The sequence below is a fragment of the Psittacula echo genome (genome assembly GCF_963264785.1).
Source record: "Psittacula echo genome assembly, chromosome: 1".
NCBI lineage: Eukaryota > Metazoa > Chordata > Aves > Psittaciformes > Psittacidae > Psittacula > Psittacula echo.
The window spans coordinates 152,153,793-152,175,235 of NC_137735.1; the positions used below are offsets into that span (position 1 = coordinate 152,153,793).

Below are 21,443 nucleotides of genomic sequence, written 5' to 3' on the forward strand. Positions count from 1 at the left end.
AAGCATTTCTGTGGCATTTCTCAATCTGCTCAGGCACTCCTCGGGCAGGCTACCTGAACACGCTGTCAAAGGACATCGAGCCCAGCAATAAAGAATAAGATAGTGGCTGCGTTGGCAATATTTGCTCAAATCAGCTCGTGCATTACCAAGCAAAACATGTATGTTGGCTCTCACCGGGGCATTCTGGATCCCCAATAAGTGATTAATGAGAGCCTGGGTTTTGTGAGCTGAAGTCTGAACCGCAGACGGCAAGGCGGGCTGCACAATGAAAGCAAAAGGCATCCATCCCAAACAAAATAAAATGGCTTGAAAAGTGAAGTTGCTTTTTTAATCAGATGCTTCGGGGCTGAAAGACATTCCCTGTTGGAAAGAAAAGGGTGAGCACAGAGCAGGCTGGCAGCTTTCCAGGCAGTGGACAATATTGACTCTAGAATAAAATGGGTTTTGCTTAGCGCTTGCCCCAGGACACCAGCCTCCCTGCTTTGGAATAAATCATGCAGGCAGGCGACTCCCTGGCACTGGCTGACCCTCGGGTGCTGACCGTGTGCCACAGTACCCCCTTGCCCCATGGAGCTGGTGAGGGCTCCACTGCTGTCGTGCATGCAGTGTGATCAGAGGCAGCACCGAATGCCCTCACTGGCTTGCCTTGGGCTTCAGCCCATAATATGTGGTGGGTACTAAGCCAGCTCAGGATGTTTTTGACAGGATGCAGCTCAGCTCTGTGTACTCCTGGAAAGCAAAGGAAGGCACCAGCAATCAGGTCAAAAAACAGACTTGTTATCTAGGGCTGTCTTGCCACCCTAAAATCAAGTAAGAAAGCTAAAGCTGTGATCTGGAAATAAGCCTTCAAAGAACTCTACTTCAACACAAGCAGCAGAAAGGCTGCTGTTCGCATTCCAAAGAGGAGCAAAGAAATTAACTCTGAAACTATCAAAGCTGATATCAGTTGGTAGTGTCTTCTGGATGACTTTAGTTAAGTGCAGCACCGTGTGGCTCCTGCAGTCCCACGGGAGGCTGACAGGAGAAACCTGGGAAGGAACCTTTGTGCCAGTGAGCAACACAGTAAACCAGGTTTTGGGAAGATGTCTATGATATAGTCAGAGCAAAGTACTTCACAATTGTTCACAGTGGATATACCCGTGAGTAAAGAAAACCTGACCAATCATGTCTTAACTTTCAAATAAAAGGCAGAGACAGAGAGTACTAATTCTGTGCAGTACTTTATAGGAGCAGTAACCATCAGGCCTGCCTTTCCCGCCCATATATTTCTACTGCAAGCGACCTTCACCCCTTTTTAGCACTGGCAGCGCTTCGCTTACATGGCCACTGAGTCTTCCCTGACGCTTCTGTTGCCAGGACTTGTCAAAGCCACCAGAAATACCCTCTTCCTGGTACAAGTTTAACCTCTGCAAGCCATGGGCCTGAAAACCCCAGACCAGAGACCCAGCTGTGAAAGGCTGTCAGTAACACGGATGTCTGCCAGCAAATTATGGCTCGAGACAGCTCGGAGGCTTGTTCAGCAGGAGACACAGCTCTTAAGATGCCTTGCCAGCTCTAGTACGCATTTTGCAATGGTTGCCCAACCACAAAGCATGTGGGGCGAGGGGACAGGAGGGGCAGCTCGCAGTCAGCTCCCACCTAAATGGGATTTATTTTAGATACATTTAATACAGTGGATTTCTCATCCCAACTGCCACTGCAGAGAAATCCAAAAGGGTGGCAGACAAAGAGGGAGAAAGGAAAGGCTGGTCTCAGAGCAGTTACAGGCAGCCTGGACCAGTGATGCGGTACACATTGCTGGATCAGTGGTTGTCCTAACGCTGTGGGGAAACTTGGCAGCTCTGCTACCACTGTGGGCTGTTGAGACAAAGCCAGTGTGGAAACTTCACATGAGGAAAAAAAAAAAAAAAAAAAATAGAAGAAGAAAGAAAAGGGAAAAAAAAAAAAAAAGAAAAGGCCAAATGCATTATGACAAACCCAAAGACAATAACCTTTTGTAATCCAAACAATCTGGGCAAGTCAAGCCATTGTTGAGTCTCTGAGAAGCTCCAGAGCACAGGAGAAGGGAAAAACGAAGGAAAAAAAATGAGCCATACAGCTTCTAACACAAAACACAGAAAGTGTCCTGAATTTTAAAATAAACCAGCTCATTTTCCTGAGGAAACATCATAGGAGAGAGTTTACACCCTCTCACTAAAGGATTCAGTAATTAAGTGTCAGAGTGGCCGTTTCTTCCTAACATCACCCGCACCTCTCTACACATACATGCAAATGTCAACACATGGTGAAGTCACTGACCAAAAAAAGGTTTAGACAATTGATCTTCCAAATTGAAAGTGATAAAAGTTTGGCCGTGTTTTAGCGTACCAAGCTCTGGCTGGCCAAAGCTCCATCTGATGTTTTCTAGAAAAGGAATATATATGCTAATTTATTCTCCATGATAGATATTGTCCTTAACAACAAATGCAGAACAGACATGTCCTTGGCCTCTGGGTCCTCATGCATCACTTAAATCTAGGAATTAGAAAGCGAAGAAAGCAGAAGCAAAACCCTTGAAGTGTAAAACAACCGCTGTGAAACACCAGCCACCTCAACCATCACCTCTGAAGGCCCACCAAACTGGAAATCAAACGTCTTGCCCACAATCTCAAACATAAAAATTGACCTAGACTTTTGGATAAATTGAAGCAGATTGCCTCTCCTCTGCTTAGGAGATCACTGCACACAATTTGATGGAAAACAAGATTCTCTTGGGCAAACACCCTGCAAAAAGAAATGGATCCTTATTTAGAAGGCCTCTGATTTAGATAAATTCATGGTGATAGAGCAAAATTCCCTCACCATTTCATTATCCTGATGCAAGCAAACAAAGAGGCAACTGATGTGCTAGCTGTGGGATATGGAACAGCTAAAAGATTTCAATTCTTTTATTCAGAACTAAAACATAGCTCCCATTTTCTACTTCCAAACAGAAGTCAAAAGGAACAGCAAGGAGAGGTAGCCTCATCACAGTCTCCACATGCTTTTGCTTGGCACAGGCCATCTCTTTCTGGGACAACACTGAGGTGAATTCAGACTTGAATTTTCAAGTCACAGTTTAAGTATTTATTCCGCAATAGCTGCTTACAGCTAGGCATATTTGTACTATACTGGTGGCAATTGCTGTATTGAGTATATCAGAATCAGGAACTGGATCAACACGTATCCTACACTTCAGGAAATGCAGACAAATCAACAGGAAAATCAACTCTCTTCTCTCCCCTGCCATATGCTAGAGTTAAGAGTTCATGCACCAGTACGGAAAAACAATAACACTGAATCAAATCTGCAATCCAGTTAGGCTTACCCAAGCTCTTACTAATTATTCTACATTTAAAATTTGCATTCCTTCTTATTTATCTTTCCTCTAATGCCAAACACTATTAGCTATGTAATAATCATTTTGAGTAAGGTGAAGTGCTATGCATAGATCCATAAATGAGGTACAAACTGACATACAGAATTACCTGTTAGTTTAATTTTTAACTATTCCAGCCCTGTACGCATCCCAACATTCCACTAGTGATTCTGACTGGGGAAAAAAATAAATAATCACAGTAAGCAGAACTTCCACTGAGCTTCTTGACAGGGCTCTCAAGTTCAACTGCAACCTCTAGTGTGCACTAATAATTATTTTTCCATCTTCCTGCTTTACTTGGTATGTATCAACACCAAATTTGATCATTATGATGCCCATTCATGTAAATAACTTAATTCTTTACTGTTCCTCATGGCCTTTCTTGATTACTAGGAAAAGAGCTGTGGTGTCACCGGCCAATGCTGCAACTTCAACCATTTTAACCTCATTTTCTTTCCAGACCACTAACCAACCAGGGAAATGCAAAACAACTCCCACAGAGCTCGAGAAACCCTCTCTGCCTTCCAACCATAATGAAAGTAATCTGCTCTTACCCTCCCCTAAGGAAGATCTTGGCCCACGATACTCCTGTAGCTCACCCCTAAATTAGAAGGCTTCCCTTCCTCCCACCCCTTTCCCCTTCAATAGCATCTCACATCTTGAGAAAGAACATTTGGAAGTCTTCACGAAGACATGCTTTACTGATGCCTTCAGAGACATCCGGGAGTTTAGTAAGAAAACTCCCTTTGCAGAAACTGGTAGAATGTCTCATGATGTTCCAAATGTTTTGTTGTTGAAGACCTCAGTTGATCCAATGTTCTTATTTTGTTTCCTATTCTTTTGCTCATGCCCGTAGCCTTTCTAAAATGTGAAGTCATCATTCTCAGGGTGAGACTGCGCATTCTAGTAGCAGCTGTTCAAGATGACGGACAATGATGGTTATTCCCAGATTAAGATGTTCTGCACAAACACTCCAGGTAACATTAAATTAGATCATCACTCTGCCATTAACACATCATTATATTTATGGCCTATAAAGTATGGGACAAATCAGAAGCATGTGGGGTATGGTCTCCAAACCAAAAAAAGTTTGGAGGCTTTTTAACCCTCTCCATTCTTTTCCTTCTTGAAAGGACATTTGCTAAGGATGGTAAAACACAAACAGCGTGGCAGTAAAGACTATGTATTTATAGGGTTTTTGCCTTTATAGCTTATACACAGAGCCCACAACAGCAAGGATAAGGGCTTCTCTAAGTGAGTGGGAGTCACTTGAGAAGGAGTCTCTTGAACAGACACAGAACAATGAAGACAATTAGCAAGAGACAAAAAAATCATCGTTCTTCCTGTCTTCGCTTCATTAAGTCAATGCTGTTCATTCAAGCCTTTTCATTTTAAGAGGGCTATGACTTTTATTCAGATAGGCCCCTCTTTAGAAGAATTCCTCAAGGGTTACCCAAATCAGGGGTCAGCTGCACTGGAGTATGGGAGGCAGCTCTTCTCTTCTTCAAGCACTCCTTGGCATGCAAAGGCATGAGGTCTCACTGATCCAGATATTATAAAAAGCTATTTCCAAGATAGAGAAGTTGTTTAGCTTTCAGGAAGATCCCTTGGCATGTCCTCCCTTTTATGTGTTTGCTCTGCTTTGAGTGCTCCCACATTAAAATGAAACAAGGTCCTAACTCTGGAGGCAGGTCAATTTATTTAAAATGTTAACTTTCAAAAGAAAAATACATCTGAAAGAAGGAAATACCTTTCCCTTCAGTACACAGGGGTACACCTCCATGCTTGATGGAGTTTACACTAATCAAAGACAGGTACAATGCAGGCATTGGTTGGGAAGAAGTCAGACCCCCTGCTGAGAAGGACACATTCTTACCAGCCGGTCATGTTGAAGTCACGGTAGAGCATCCTCTTTCCAACTTCCTTGCGCTGCACCCTCCGTGGAAACTCTAAATGCGTGAACTCATTTCCCAGCAAGTGCGGCTGCATGTAAGCCTGTGGAGAGAAACCAAGCCACAGATACCACACAGACATCACAAAAAAAAAGACATCATCTATGTTTAATGAGGTAGTATTACCACCCCTTCCAGCTCCCTTCCCATTCATGTTCCCCCCCTTCCTTCCTAAACAAGAAAGATTGCGAGTTTTGCTTCAGCCAACAATGTGCACATACACCAGTTCTGATACTGTGGGTGTCCAGCAGCAGCCTTACAGGGAGCAGTCCTCTTGCCCTCAAAATCCTTCACTTCTCCCTGCTCCTCAACATTTGGGATCTCTACACTACATGCCATCCACTGACCCTGAAGGAGACTGCAGGGCTTCATAAAACAGAACACATCTCCTTTTCTAAGTCAGCTACGTGAGAGAAGGGAATGATCAAAGGACATATCCATGGAGCAAGCAGAGATTTGGAGGGATGCATGTGGAGTGAAGCTCAAGTTTTTGACTCCCAGTTCAGCTACACCAACAACATACAAAACCTAATACTACTACCACGTTTTAATTGTCACTGCCTTGAGAAATATGTTCTCTTTTACCTGCTCAGTGTGCTGCATCCCATCACATGCGACACTGGAAATAAACACGAGTTGCAGAGCAATGTCTCTTCTTGTTTTCTAAAAACTACTTCCTTCATGCAGAATTGACTTTAAGAAAAACAGCAGTAGTTTTGTGTGTCACAACTGCAACTAATGTTTTTGATGGTGTTAGTGTTCAAATGCAGCTGCTGTCCTTTCTGGTGTGCTGCTTTGCAGATGCTGGGAGGCCTCTTTGCCAGAGCCATGCCCAAGGCTCACGTTCTGCAGAGCTGACTGTACTTGAGAGCATTGCAAAGCTCTTTGTCCACTGCACAAATTTCTGGTTTGGATTTATACCCAGATCACCTGATACGATAGTGTAATCCTAAACATACTGTATTACTTATTTCCAAAATAAACTTCACATATTTTTCTTTAGTATTTGCATAAATAAGCCTTTCTTCCTCTCTTCGCAGTGCCACATCGTGAGCAAGCACTTCTGAAGCCACAGTCGAACTGGCAAGGGAACTGAAAAAAGTTGTGTTTCTTAACCTTTCTGCAGCTAACTCTTTTTCCTTATCCAGCCAGTTAAGGCAATAAAGTCTGTCTTATCTCCAGCAGCAGCTGCTGTCAGGGCAGACCAAATGAGCTGGCTTTACTTTGTGGGTTTGTCATAAATCAAGTGCTCATCAAAGGTGAGCGACAGGAAGCAGTGGAAGCCCTTATTGATCTACCTGGCAGCTATCATGCAGATAGTTCACAATAAAATATTTCCTGCATTTAAGGGCCGAGCCTGCTCCCACTCAATTTAATAGGAGTTGGATCAGGCTCAGCACATCACAACACTAACCCTCCATCAGCTTGTCCCTCTTCTCATCGCCAGACATCCTTCCAGAAAACACCTTGAGCTCAGCTGAAACAGGGTGAGCGAGATTGCTGTGTGTAACCAAAAAGATTGCTTTCAAGAGGTGTCTCTCAAGCACACAAGTGTGATCTTGACTTTGTGATCCCTTCCTGGAACTGGAGCTACACCAAATTCTCTCTCCATGTACAGTTAAGGGAATTAAATTTTTTTTCCTGCAGTCTACAGTCAGCCAAGGTCCCCTCCCCAAAGCAAAGATTGTTTTCAAGGACCCTCTAAATTGGATCACTGTTCCTCATTACAGAAATGGCTGAAAAGCACTAGTGACTTCTGAGAGGTCTAGCAGTATCAGTCCAGATGAGGTTTCTCATACTTCCAGAACTCTGGATTCTTGATTTAAAAGTACATGTGAACTTCTAATTTTTATTTATTTTCATTCCAGTCGCAAAAAAGATGGAACATCCCTAATCATTTGTTTGATGTATTGCTACACCCTGACTGCAGAAAGCTGGGCTTTTTGGGGGTATTTTTTTCAATTCTTTCTAGTCTATGGTATTGTAAACAATGAAGTCAGTCTGCTTTGAAAGTGCAATTCAGTTCACTATTAAAAATGCACAGCCTATCTTGATTAAATCATTACAAACCACTTCTAGCTAAAGACTACCGTCACCAGATTACAAAACAAGCCACCTTATTTAAAGCAAAAAAGACTCATACCTGACATCAAAATTAACCTATTTAACCTCTGAATTACGAGATTACCTATTGCTGGATCACAGGTTGAGAAGAGAAAAAGTTACAGGCTTTCATAATTTTCCCCTTGAAAACAAGAATTTTCCTTATTGAAAAAGTAAAGCAATTGGGAGAGACTGCATTTCATAAAGATTTACTCAAATGGAAAGTCTGAGGTCACAAGTGAAATAAGATTAATAAAGCTGGCAGAGTTGCCAGTGGACTGCTAATGTTCAAGTAAGATTTCTCTTCTGCAGCCAAGCCTCAATGCTTGATTTACAATCCAGGGATCTTAACTTGATTCTAATATTTTTTGGCGTCAGTGGAACAGAGGGAAAAGAGCAATTTGGAGCTTCTGGTGCCTGTGAGCTGAATTCTTATGGGAAGAAATAGGGATTTTTGTTGGGCTTCTTCCCACTCCCCCCTAATTTTCTGCATTTTTTACCCTTTTGAACAGTTATTTTTGATACTTCACTGGTGATTCTGCAGAGAGAACAACGTTCTACTATAAAACTCAGCTGCAACTTCCAGTCAGGCTTGTTGAGAACTGTTCTCCAGTCACCATAAGACAGAACTCTTCTCCACCCCGATCAACCTATGCTGGGCAGCAGAACCAGAGAATGAACAAAAAGCAAGGCTTTAAAAATCTACAGATCTTTCAAGTAGATATACAAGCAGACACCACGAAATCCCCTCAAGTGATCAAAGGAGAAACAAAATACGAAGTGAACTGACTATCAGAATTTCATCACTGATGAGGCAGCATATTTTTTATCTTTTGCTTAACCTCAATTTGCAAGAACCTCAGATCAGAAACACCATTCAGAGAACTTAAAATTTAAAGAAGAGTGCCTATCAAACACTTTGTATATCCTTATAAGGTATGTTCAGACAATATTGTTATTCTGTGTCATGGAACTGCAGTATTTGCCACCATTTTTCTTTCAGAAGCTATCACAGTTTTTTGGCATAAATCTGGCACAGTCTGCACCATGTGTTTGTGGTACTCTACCATTTTATGGTGTATTTTGTGCCTGGATGTATTACATTCAGTATTAGCTGCTTAAAATGGAGCCTGCTCAAGGAAATATTAGTCACATTTCTTTGAAAATGCCATTTACTTCCTGCTGTTTCCTGGTGATCAGCAAAGCAAACATGAAATCAAGATAAACTCAGACTAACACAGTAGTGTGTCAGTTAATTAGGTGGCAGGGAACACTGCATGTATCTTATCATACCTCAATAAGGTCTGCTGATGCCTTTTCCAGCTCCTCCAGTATGCACTGCTCTGGGACATCACCAGCACTAGCAGTTTCACTGTATTTTGTGTTATTTTCAGAAATGCTGTTTTCCCCTATGTCCACTATTTCTTACAACTTTACCCTCTTATCATATTGTGCCATTTTCTCCAACAGGATATTCTACTATATGGGACTGATGCTCACAACAGCATGCACAGCACAATGCATCCAGAAGTTTAGTGAATTACTCAGCCATTATCATATGGACATGTTTAAGACAAACAGAAGTTAAAACTAAAAGAGGTGGTGGTAGAATAAGAAGAGGAAAATGGGAGCCAAATCAGTCCCTGGATTGGTCTCTCCTCTTACGACATGCCAGGACCCTTTCCATAAATCCACACATCTGTTTTGCCACAGCATCATGCAGTGTGTCAGATGGCCAAAGCAATCCTATGCTGGGTGATGCAGGGAGCCACAAAGAATTAACATGCATCTGACTTGTAACTGAAGCACTGAACCAACATTTGGGAGATCTAGGTTCATTTCCTCTTCAGGCCGGGTTCCCCAGACATCCTTCAGCAGGTAAGTTAGCATCACTTAACCCTTGCCTGAACGATGAAATAAGAAGAAGTCTTCTTTGAACACATGCTTGTCCGGGCTCATGAACCTTTGTCTGAATAGTGCCAAATACAAAGAGCATCTACAACTCACAGCCACTACTGGCCACTCATTCTCTACTAGTGGTAAAGCCTTGCCTCTTATCGCTAATGCACCAACTTTGGTCTGAGCTGTGAACTTTTTGGGGCACTGCCTGGCTACACACATGGACACAGTATGCAGTAACACCATGCTGACCTCACATGACATCTTCAAAGTGCAACTTTGATAACTAAGAGAAATACACTCATCTGCAATACATTCATACATCATTCATTTTGAACATGTTTTCCAAAGAAATAAGTAACAAAATCTATGCCATTTACTGTTCCAATTTAGACTATCATGACTGAAATTAATAGTCTCAGAAGATGAAAGGAAAATTGCTTCTGGCAGTCATTGCCTGCACAACTGCTGAATGTAACGCAGCAGTTCCCAGTCAACACTGGATTTTGTTTTTGCTCAAGATACACTGATACGGAAGCCAGGGATGTCCTGGAGTAGGCATTGTGTGGAGCTCTCCTGACACAGTGCTAAAAAGAAAAGGCAGACACAAAAATTCAAAAGAAAAGGAGGTTCATGAATGCTCGCCCATGGAACAGAAGCAGTATGGTGCAGAAGCCAAAGGACCAAGGCAATACTGGTGCAACACTTTCATGCCTTACATCTTAAGTGCTTTCTGACTGAAGGATCAAATGCCTTCAGCAATACTCTTGCAAGTTCCCTGACACAGAAGACTGCCTCTGCCATATGGCCTACCTGAAATCTGCAGCTCTATGCTATCTCACTGCAAAAAAGAAAGGGTGCAGGTGGAGACAGAGGGATGACCATGCCCAAGGCTGTTCAAAAGTTACAATGACTGGGTAGACAACTTGTTCTTTTGAGTTTGCCATGCCAGATGCCTATGCCCAAGGCCATTCTTGGATACATGTTAATAAAATTGCACTAAAATGGGAGCTGGATAGGGAAAACATGTATGTCCATCTCCCATCCCTCCAGTTACTCAACCAGTACTAGCTGAAGCACAGTTTTGTCTAAGACTAGGCTGGAGAACTTCATATAGAAATGCTCACGTGATCTGAACAACTCATTATCCTGCAGACTTCTTTGCACATGGAAACAAAAGCCCAGGAAAGAGGACCTAAACTAACATCCTGTGTGGCCAAAGCAAATAATAGGCACTAAAGGCAGAGGAAAGCTTATTTGCCCTGACTGTGCTAACAGTGTCTACTGCACAGGGAACCAACACTAAGAAGCCTGCAGGCTGTAAATCCATACCCTCCCTTTGCCTGTGCAGTAACTTCCCCACAGTGAACAGTATCTCTGTGTTTACCAAGTAAAACATTAATGCTGAAATGATTAAGTGATTTTCTTCCTACTGTGCAGGAAGAGCAGTGCAACACATCTGAAACAAACAAAAAAATCAGCTTTAACTACAAACAAGAAAATAAATCCAAAGTAACTAACTTTCAGACAAGAACAGCAGAAGAGAGATGTTGATGGTGCAATAGACTGATAGCAGAACCTGTGCACAGCCAAGGTGAGTAAGGAGAATTATTTGGGATCTAATCAGTAAGACAGACGCAACCTCTTGAGCGTAATGTTTATGCCAACTTTGTAACAAATTTTGGGTCTTTTCTTTTTTTTTTACTACAGTAAAAAATGTTACTTATGAAATGTTACATTTGAAATTCTCTCTAATTTTGTTTCACACTCTCGCTGCCCTGCATGTATTTCCTTTGAACATGATACCCACAGATCTGGCACACTTGTTACATACTGAATTAAAATAAACAAACAAAGGTAAAGGGATTTTCCAAATGAAGCAGCAGAAAGGCTTTTCATATCAGCTGCTGTTTTCAAACACAAGCTAGAAAGGACATCAAAAGAGAAAAAAATCCCTTGTAGGCAATGTTTTATCTGTATTTCCTACAGAAGTAGCAGACTCCCTAGATATTAAAGATACCTTTTATTTTAAAGGCAAACAAATTATTTTAAATGTAACTGAATTGTAAATATTTATTAGGCCTCTATTCCATTTGGTTCTCTGAATACAAATACTCCCACAGCACTATTTCCTTTGAAATTTTCATCTTTAAGCCAGTGAACCTGACTAAAAATCAAACATGACAATTGTGGAAACATTTGAATTTTTTCTTTAAAACGTTCCACCTCTGTCTTCCACCACTGGCATTTTGCCTACTCTCAAATCACAGTGCTTGGGCCAGTCTTAATATAAGAGATACTTGAAGACCAGGCAATGCCACTACACTTGCCTGTCCACCTCTTGTCAGCTGAAGGTGACAGTGGGCATGCCTTGGCTTAAACTTTCTAAAGCTTTCTAAAAGGAAAAAAGCAGAGACCAGAAGAAGCACAAAAGAAAACTCTTAGTTACATCAGGAATGATGCCTCAACAAACACCCAGCCAATTTCAAATGACTGATTCAACCATCAATGAAAAGCTCAAAGAAAAACAAGATTATTGCATGATAAACACCACCATGCATTCTGACTTCTGTTTCTTGGGCAGCTTATCAGCCAACTTGGTGTATAAAGCATTCCACATGTCCTCAGCTAGTCATCTTCTCCCTTTATGGGTGCTGCTACACTAAATACAACTAGTCTTTCTTCACCCGCCCTATCTTGCAGCTACTAATGCTCACTGACATCATCTCAAAGTTGGATATCTTTTCCCTGATTGAGATACTATTGGCATACTATTAAGAGCAAATGAATAAAACCCTGCAATATCATCTACACACAAAAAGCAGTCTGTGATATTTTATACTGTCACATGCTAAACACTGGGATGGATTGAAATACCTCTGTGGCTTGTTAGCTCTATGTTTGAGCTCTCATTATCCAACATCAATGACCTGCTGAAGGTCTGCAGCTAAACAAGGTACACGAGCACTGCCATACTAATTAATGGCCTTCACAGAAGAGGCAAGGCTCTTTTCATCAGGATTTGCACCACCAGGCTTTTCTCCACATTTACTGATGGCTAGAAGACATACATGGTGGGTCACTGGTGGTCAGTGGGTATATGTTCCTTCAGTAAGCCATAGTAACTCAGCAGCATTTGTATGAACCACAGATATTACTGGGCAATGCTTGTCATCAGCAGCACCTGATATGGTCCTCAGGTCTCTTACCAGATATTGAAGTCGCTGGCGTTCAGTCTCTGGAGTGAATTCTGAAGACATTGGAATAACTTCACCGTTTCGGATTATTATAGCCCTGTAAGAGTAATAAAACATTATCAGTACAGAAAAAAAGAAAAAAAAATTAAAACCAAAGGGTATGGTCACGCTCTTATTCTTTTCAGTCATAGCAAAATAAAGCCATTTCTTTTCTACTGAAGCCGCCAGCAGAACAGGATAGTAATTCCTGCTCTGCATCCTTTAGGCTGGATAATAAAGTATATTTGTATATGCCAAGTTCATTTCAGAGCTTACAAAAACATCCAAGCAACAAAGGCAAGAGTTATTTCAGTTGATGTCTACAGGGTATCCTTATTAAGTGAAATGCAGACACTCAGAGGAGATGCTGCAGAATCACTGATTGTAGAACAACTCTTTGCAGGTTTTAATCCCAGTTGTGGCTGACACTGTCTAAACTACTGGCTTCAAATGACTCATGCAAGCACTTTCCAATTATTGATTGGTCATATGTCATGTCAGAACATTTCTACTCCAGCAGCAAATGGAAAAGGCAAAGCAAATCCTGTTTAACACAAATTTAACTAGTTACATGCTGGAAGATGACAGCTAATGGAATGACTACAGATTAGCCAAATTTTACATACACTACTGCAAACGGCAGAGGAAATTCTCTCAAGCACCTGCCTGTTGCCTCTTAACAATCTGCTATGCTGCATGAAAAATACAGCCAGATTCTTCCCTGGTGTAACACCACTGGCTGAAACACAGTCACAAGAGGAAGAGTTTACCCAGTATTCCTACCGCATTCTACACTCATGTATTCACTCACAGAACTGGGTTCTTTTATCTTTCCATTATTTACACAGCTCTGTAAGTACAGTAACGCTTGGTGCTTTTGAAGAGCTAGATGAACTATATACCATCCCAAAGATTTTAATGCCTGTTTTGGAGCTGTTTCTCAACTATCAGTAGATTAATTCAGTGTTTGGATAGTAGCAGTGTACCAGGCTTTGGTGCAGATAAAAAAAACAACTGTCACTTGGATTCCAGTTTCTATATGTTTTAAATGGCCTCCTTTCTGTGATCTTTTCATCCCCTTGACGTGATATTTACATGCTCACTTACTTCTCTTGATTATTTTATCAATTTGATGGCACTGTTTCTATGCCAGGTATTCTGATGGCACTGCAATGCATCCAGCAAATATGGCAGACACACAATGACTGAAAAACTAACGTCTAAATTCAAAACACAGGCATCTTGAGAAAACCAGCCTAGGTACAGACCAGCTTTGCAAAATTAGTGGCACGAGATATCTTTCCAAATATTCCAGATAAGATATTGAACTAAAATTTTCTCCAAATGATCATCTGCATAGCTGGTATGCAAAAGGAAAGAGCATTATCAGAGAGGAAAGGAACTGTTCACATGTCTGAGATTCACATGGCAAAGAACAGACAGGTACAGGATGGAGCTACGATGGGAGAGGTGGGAAAAGGCACTACTGATGAGGGGAAAACAGCTCTGCTTTGACAGATAACAAATTTACTGCTCCAGGACTTCCAGTGCTCCCTTGCAAATAATCCTGTGTAGAAATTACAGGTGGCAGGAGTGCAACGTACATACTGACGACTCCCACTGGCCCTCCACTGCTACAATTAAAAACAATATTGTGTGCTTGAAATGAGACAGACGTGGTGGTGGTAACTCATTAATTTCTGAAGAGAAATTTGTGCAGAATTTTTGATGGAGTTTTTTTCCCTTTTTGAGTACATTACAGGCTTATAGAAATGCTGGTCCAACTAAAAATAATAAAGGTTTGCTTAAAAGTTTCTTCGGATTTCTGAGAGAGCCATTTAAAAATTAAACCACTTAAACCTCTTTTCTGCAACACCTTTGCTTTTAGTTTTGCAATATGTAAGGTATTCAGCTTTGAACCAGGCTCATTTACTCAAAGACAGTGAACAGTTTTTATAGCCTTTCCATATGTAATTCGACTCACTTGAGTAAGCCTCCATTTAAGGGGACTGTGAGTTTAGTACAGCATAAGTACTCTGGCAACAGTCTAGAGTAGGGTGATCAAAGGAGCTGATCAGACACTAACCAAATTTTACACTCCAGTTTAAGAGAATCATAAGGGATCTGCTGATTGCGTGCTTGTCTAAAAGAGCCAATATAAAAACACACACTGATATAACTGCTAGTGTGTAAGGCTAATTTTCTAATTATCCTTTGCTTTCCCTTTAATCACCATTTCCACAGGAAATCCATATTTTAAAGACCACTCAGACCAGTCTGGGTTCACCTTTTTCTTTGTCCACACTGACATACTTCCTATATACGTTGATAGCTATCATTCTCACTTCTATGGGTAGAATTGGGCCCTGAGGGACTCACATCATATAAAAAGCAATTCAGAGGCGAGTGGGTCAACCTTTCATGGCTCAACTTATTTTCACTAGAAATTGCAGCCACCTGGGATGAAAAGCACAACCCAGCACAAGAAAAAATAATCTTTGGAGGGGGGAATTAAAGCAATGCTGTTGATACCTGATAAAACACAGCCTCAGTTTTATGTTTTTCATTAATGTTTTCAGCAGTTGGACTTTATTCAACTTGAAAGTTACAGCTGCTCATAAGAGTCGAATGATTTGATCCGAGGACTTGGACAGCTCTAGATATGAGTAACGGGAGGGATGCAGACATGCACGTACAGGTTACTGGTCTGAATTCAACTGTGGTGGGCTCATTACCTTCTTACCAGGCTCTTTACCTTTCTGCACTAGCTGGTCAGCCATCTCATGACAGCAAAGCATATTTCTGACAGCCCCAGTGACAAAAATGGAGACGCTCATCAGCCGTCTCACTGGAGAGGCTGGGTGCGAAAGCCTGGTCCGGGAGCCACCCTACTCAGTGGGCTTTTCCCCTGTGATTGAAGAGATGCCGAATCAGGCCCTAATTGGGTTTGGAGACTGAACTGCCCTTTCCATGACCTCGCAGTGACAGAGCTGCCAAGCACTGACTGAAGGCTTTTCCCACCAAGCAACCTCCAGAGCCCTGAATTCAATAGCCCAAAGTCAATAACTGCTCACAGGGAGGGAGCCTGGCTGACGCAGCAGCCACAAACAGCCCAGCAACTGCTTTTAGAGACCCACTCTATACGGTTGTGCAGGACAATTAATTTTGACTTTATGCTTCCTAATGGACTAAGCAGCAACATGGTGCTATGTGAACGTTACTGCTTCTGCCGCGCATGAAAGATGCATGTACACCATGAAATAGTGCTCTGAAAGCATTTAGCTCCCCGTGCATTGTGGAAATATGAATGTATTATTTTATACCAGAATACAGCTGTCCTATTAAACTGTCAGAAATAGCTACACAGGAAGCAAGAGGAACTTGAAGAGATGCAGTGCCCAGAGAGCATCCGATTCTGCCATGTTTAATAGTGACATTTTAATTTCAGCCACACTGGTGAAACACATTATAGCAGAGCCACAGGGTGAGCCTGCCAAAGGCAGACAGATGATTCATGTTTGCAGGGAACAAGTATGTCAACACCAACCAAATATTCTCTGCTGACAAGGTTGCTTCAGACCCATACCAGTCATTAATTTATATCACCAATGAAGCAGTAATTGAAAAACAAAAGGGTTTTTGGCAGCATAGGAAACTGGGAGTTGCAGATCTGCAGCCCCCTCAGTGTATCACCCTCCAAGCTCTGTGGCTCTGATGCTCTCTCTACGCAGCATCTTCCACAGTGAGCAAACAGGAGAAACTGCTCTCAGTCTTGAGGCCATGGAGGCCATTAAATCACTTATTTTGATTCCTTCTAAAAAACCTGGAGATTTCCCTTCATCTTGAACCAAGCTATGTAATTCTCCACCCACATGAACTACAGGATTGTACTTGCCCCTGCATTTCACAGATATGTGCTCTGCATGACTAAAAAAGTATGTTCATTAATCCAAACCTGATAAATATTAACAGAAAACAGGAATATATTGGGCAAAAATAAGTCCCCAAAACACAGCTGAAGTAGCCTAAAATGGAAGTATTAAGAATCTGATCTCCTCAAGCTACTTCACTGAGTTTTTCTGATCCAGAGAAGCCGTGCCTTGAGTAACTAAGTGTGGAGCAAGAGATGTGCCAGCGCTTCGGTGTGTAAGGTGGGACTGGCAGATATAGCACATCCTGCAGTGGCCTGTGCCAGTCATAAGCAAATGCAAAGAAACACCAGAAACTTAAAAGGCTGCATGTAAATCTACAGAAAATACAACATTTATCTTTTGAATTGACATAAACTGCATAGTCCATGATCACAGTCCAAATTCACAGAGAACCTTAAGTATATGGTTATTTTCTATATTCAGATTCAATACTTTAAAGACTTAATTGGTGCTTTAGTATACATCCCCTTTTAAAAAGTGTGGTGAAGGAAGCAACAAAAGGGTAAAAATCTGCTGCTGTGTTTTACTGCTGCTGTCACACTCAGGATGTAACAACACCACTGGCTTAAATACTAACGTATCAATTGCTTTGCATTTTAAATATAAATAAACCAGCCACCTCTCCTTGAATCAATCAGGGTTTGGGTTTGTTTTCTTTATTCTTCTTTTGTGAAGAACACAATCAGCTCAGAATTACACAGCATCCTTTCTGAGTTTCTTAAGAGAAAAAACAGAGGGAAACTCATACATTTTAGAGGAAGCTATTGTTAGTTACTCTCATTTAATCATACAGAGAAAGAAACACTTTAGTGAACAAGGTCAAAAGTGTAATTTCACTGCTGTCATGGGTCTATTGGGATTCTGGTGCTCAAAACAAAGAGGCATCTCCTACGATACTCCTAGGAGTATTCAGGGGACACCCTGATTCCATTACACATTTTTTCAGCCAAAAATTATTTGAAACACAACATTAAACTGCACATTTCTACAACAGAGGACAAAAATCTGGTAAAGGTGACAGAGAGAGACCATTTGGAAAACCCTTTTTGACAGTGTATATCAATTCCAAGCCACAGGGAGGATGTATCTATTTTGTCAAAAGGTGTTAAGCATTGTGGATTCAGTACAGATGAAGCAGAACTGTCTGGCCTGTCTGAAGGGGTATTAGAAATGTGTCAATGGAAAAGAAAGAGGGATTAAACTGACAGAAAGAATAAGGCAAGGTTTTACCACATTGAAAGGGGAACCAAGCAGTAGATTTTAATTAGGTGTGTCACAAAATAGCTGAGAAAAAAAAATGTAGACTATGAAATCAGCCTACATGGGTACTTGTTTACTATGGTAACTAAATGCATATATTTAAAGAAGCCAAGGAAGAATAATGCTAATGTCTGGTGAGCTACAAACAGGTTTATGTTTATGTTTTCTTAATTGCTAAGAAATTACAGAAGATTATTATAAAAAGATTAAAAAATAACCAAAAAGTGTTTCTGTTCTCTTTAAGTGAAGTACTGGAACTTACAGCCATCGTGATTACTGATGACTTTTAATACATTCAGCCCTGGCACCTTGGTTTCACTTATTATGGACTGAATTACTCTCCCTTAGTCCCATGCAGACTCATTTCTCAATGTTTCTTTAGAAACCAGGTGAACAAACACCTCACTGCACTGGCAATAATCATGGAACTACAGTGCAAAGCCTTTAAATGATTTCCTTAATTTTATGAATTAAGGCAGGCTGGGGATAGTGAAACAAACCATTATATAATGTTTAGCTGGCATTAAAACAGGTCCCAGTGATGACATATCCATCACCATAAAACTCAGAGGTGAAAGTAGCAACCCTCAGCAACACCAATGGAAAAAACACCCTGGCCACCTCCCACCTGCAATACCCAAGAGATGTTTCAAAAATGCCCCAACTCCTACTCGGCATCGCTACCAAGAATAAAACAAGCAACAACCCAGGGAGGGGGGCAAGGGAATGAAAATTGCCTCAGTCCTTGTTTTCCATCTACTGCCACTCAACAGTCCTGCCACCCTGGTGTCTTCACATTTTTTCAGCACAAACATCAGGCTGTCCACAGAAATATTGTGACAGAATAGAAACACTGGATCATTTTCTTTTCCAGCCAAAGCAAGCCAGCCTCAGAGGGAACACACTCTTCCTGCTTGTAGCTCTTCCTGTCACAATGCAGTCTAATTGTGTACACCCTGCTTAAAGCAGGCTGCTCGGACCCATTCGTTCATCGCCTGGGCCATCTTCAGCTCCCTGAAGCCAACAAAAGGTGCAAGAACTTGCCTTGGTGAAGTACTGCAAAAGTAACTTCCTATAGGAGTATGCTTCAGCGTTTCCTGCAGGAACAATGAAGAACCCTCCCAAACTTGCTGCTAAGGCCTTTTGCAGACTGCCAGCCACCCTGGCTGCTCTGAGGGTTAAAAACTGCAGCACAACTGCCAAGTACATCCCTGCTTCAACAAGACAGCTGCCAGGTGTTCCCAGGTATTTCATTCAGGGCCCCTTTTTCATGTCCTCGCACCAGCATGGATCCAAGCATGTCACACCTCCCCTGTGGCAACATGAGAACCTGTTCCTGCCTTTGAAATGAACCAGGGAAAGAAACTATGAAATCCAGTCCCTGCAAGAAACACTAAAAATCATCTTTCAGAGGCACCTACAAGCATAGGAGCTGGTCGGGTGCACACATGTGTAGAGCTTTACATTGTTTCCAGTTACCCAATTCATTCATATTTATATTTCTAATGCTTATTTAGTAATTCTTGTGAAGAAAGCCTCTGGGCAAAATAAGGCTGCTGATATACTCTAAAGCCACTACTGCAGTGCTTTTTTTTTCTAAATGAATTGTATTATTTTTAATAAAGGATCACAAATGGGCAACTAAAAGCTGATTCTCAAAGCAAAATAATATTCATAGATTTCTGTGGAATGGCTTACTTCTCATCTACACTAGCACCTGAGCCAGTCAGCTTCTTCCTTACTGCCACCAATAACAAGTTGAATTTTTAGAACTGATCTCATATTCTATCCTATGTATTCAACTAACAACTTAGCAAGCAGAAGTTAAAGGGATTTGCTACACCTGGCAGCCCCCTCTGCCCTGTATATTGCATCCAACAATGAGAAGCACTTGGACAGCACCAACACTAACTAAATTACTTCAGTTGTTTCTGCATCACTACTCATTGTACAGTTTTAAATTAAATATAACACTGAGCTTGCAGGTTATCTACAAAGGAGATAGCCTGGGCAAGACAGCCTGGTAAAGACACAGTGCCTGGTCATTTCTGACCCCAGGAGCTTCATGCTTCCAGTTCTCAGTGCCTCTTTGGCAAGCTGCAGCTTCATTCCAATGGGACTCTCCTGTGAATTCCCTACTCCAGTTTAGTTCCTCAAGTGTATTGCTGGTCTGATGCAATCTAAGTATGGAGTTATTATTAGCAGTTGGCTTATTATTAGCAGTTGGCTTTATTAAGTGTTTCATTTTAGGGCTAATTACACATTTTTTCATACTGCCACAGATGGCACTGGCTATCTGTATTGCATATGATCTCTGTTGTTTGCTTGTTTAATCAGGAAAGTAATTTTTTCTACTGAATCAGTGCTGACTTTCTATGTTTACCTATACACTTCTAATATTATCTACACTGGTTCCAGCAGCACTAAACCAAAGCAAATGAACTAAACTAAAATGCTTTGTAATTGATTTGTACTTTTCTGTTGGTTTACATCTGAACCCACCAATCTTCCAGAGAGGAGTTCAGCTGGTAGCTAGGAAGCTATTACAAGCCAGATTACAGAGAGTTTACAGCGATACTGCTATCACACAAAAACTGCCCAGCATTCTTAGGTTGAAGATTTGCTGCCCTCATAGGATTCATTTTGCCCATGATGATTTCACCGTATTCTTCATTTGAACGCAGCTAGGTCCAGGGTTGCGATGATGATACACCACCACATTTCTGTATCAGGGCTGAACAACACGCCGCCAATTACTCAGGCCATGCCAGGGAAATGAACAAAGAAGTGCAGTCACGTCTCTGCGGCCAGCTTTGAGCCTCAGGACTGGTATCTGTGGAATCGAAAGTCTTTTCCCTGCTGTCCAGGATATCACATTCATCTCCAGGACGAGTTACTATGGCAACTAAACCTGGGCTTAGTGGATGAAGGCATTGCTGTGCAAGTCAGTGTTTATTTTGCCAGTAATATGGCTGGGATATGGCTGACCACGTAAGATGGAAGAAGCACGCATTTCCCTCCCTTCCCCATCTTCACTGTCTTACCACTGAGGAAGCCAGAATGACTTTTAGCACCTAACATATCACATCTACTTCAATCTCAGCTTTTCTGCTTAATTCAGTGGTAGTTGCATGATATTGGAACAAGCTGGACTGAGAAGTAAAATCAAGCTGAAAGCAGCACTCTCTGCTCACTCTGCATCAGTGAATTTTTACCTAAGTCCTGCTTCATTCACCCACACAAGTGACAAGGGAAGCCTTCGCTAAAAGCCCCCAGAGCAGGGCTCAGACTACACTGCATAGCTGCTGCTAAGACTGAATGGCCTGGGCTGCCTGGCAAGCTCACAGTATTCAGGGGATGAGAAAATCTTTCCAACACAGTAAGGACAGCAGCAGATTTGAAACATCCACCAAGCAAGCCTGGGGCGCTACCCCAGTCCTCCTCTCATAGTATGCATGGGAGCTAGTGGTCCAGGCACCCAAGCCTGCTTAGTATGCCTGGGCCCTGGCTGTGTAACACTGTAATGAAGAACCTGCAGGTGTCTCTGGGGTCAGCTACAAAGGCACAGATTAAGAAAAAGATGGTTTTGAGCTTTAAGCACTGCACTGGAAGATCTGGATTCTGGTATATTTGCTTATACCATGAGCTGGTCTATTAGAGGTCA

General features: G+C 41.7%; 1 protein-coding gene across 1 annotated transcript in view; it reads right to left on the reverse strand.

The window, feature by feature from the left end:
- Positions 1 to 21,443, reverse strand: part of PPM1H (protein phosphatase, Mg2+/Mn2+ dependent 1H) — a gene marked incomplete at both ends in the record, with an annotated part of 133,587 nt that overhangs the window by 25,619 nt on the left and 86,525 nt on the right. Inside the window, 2 exons of the mRNA XM_080636230.1 lie at positions 5,274 to 5,392; positions 12,561 to 12,645. Of these exons, the coding sequence (XP_080492356.1) occupies positions 5,274 to 5,392; positions 12,561 to 12,645 (204 nt within the window). The remainder of the gene's footprint in view (positions 1 to 5,273; positions 5,393 to 12,560; positions 12,646 to 21,443) is intronic.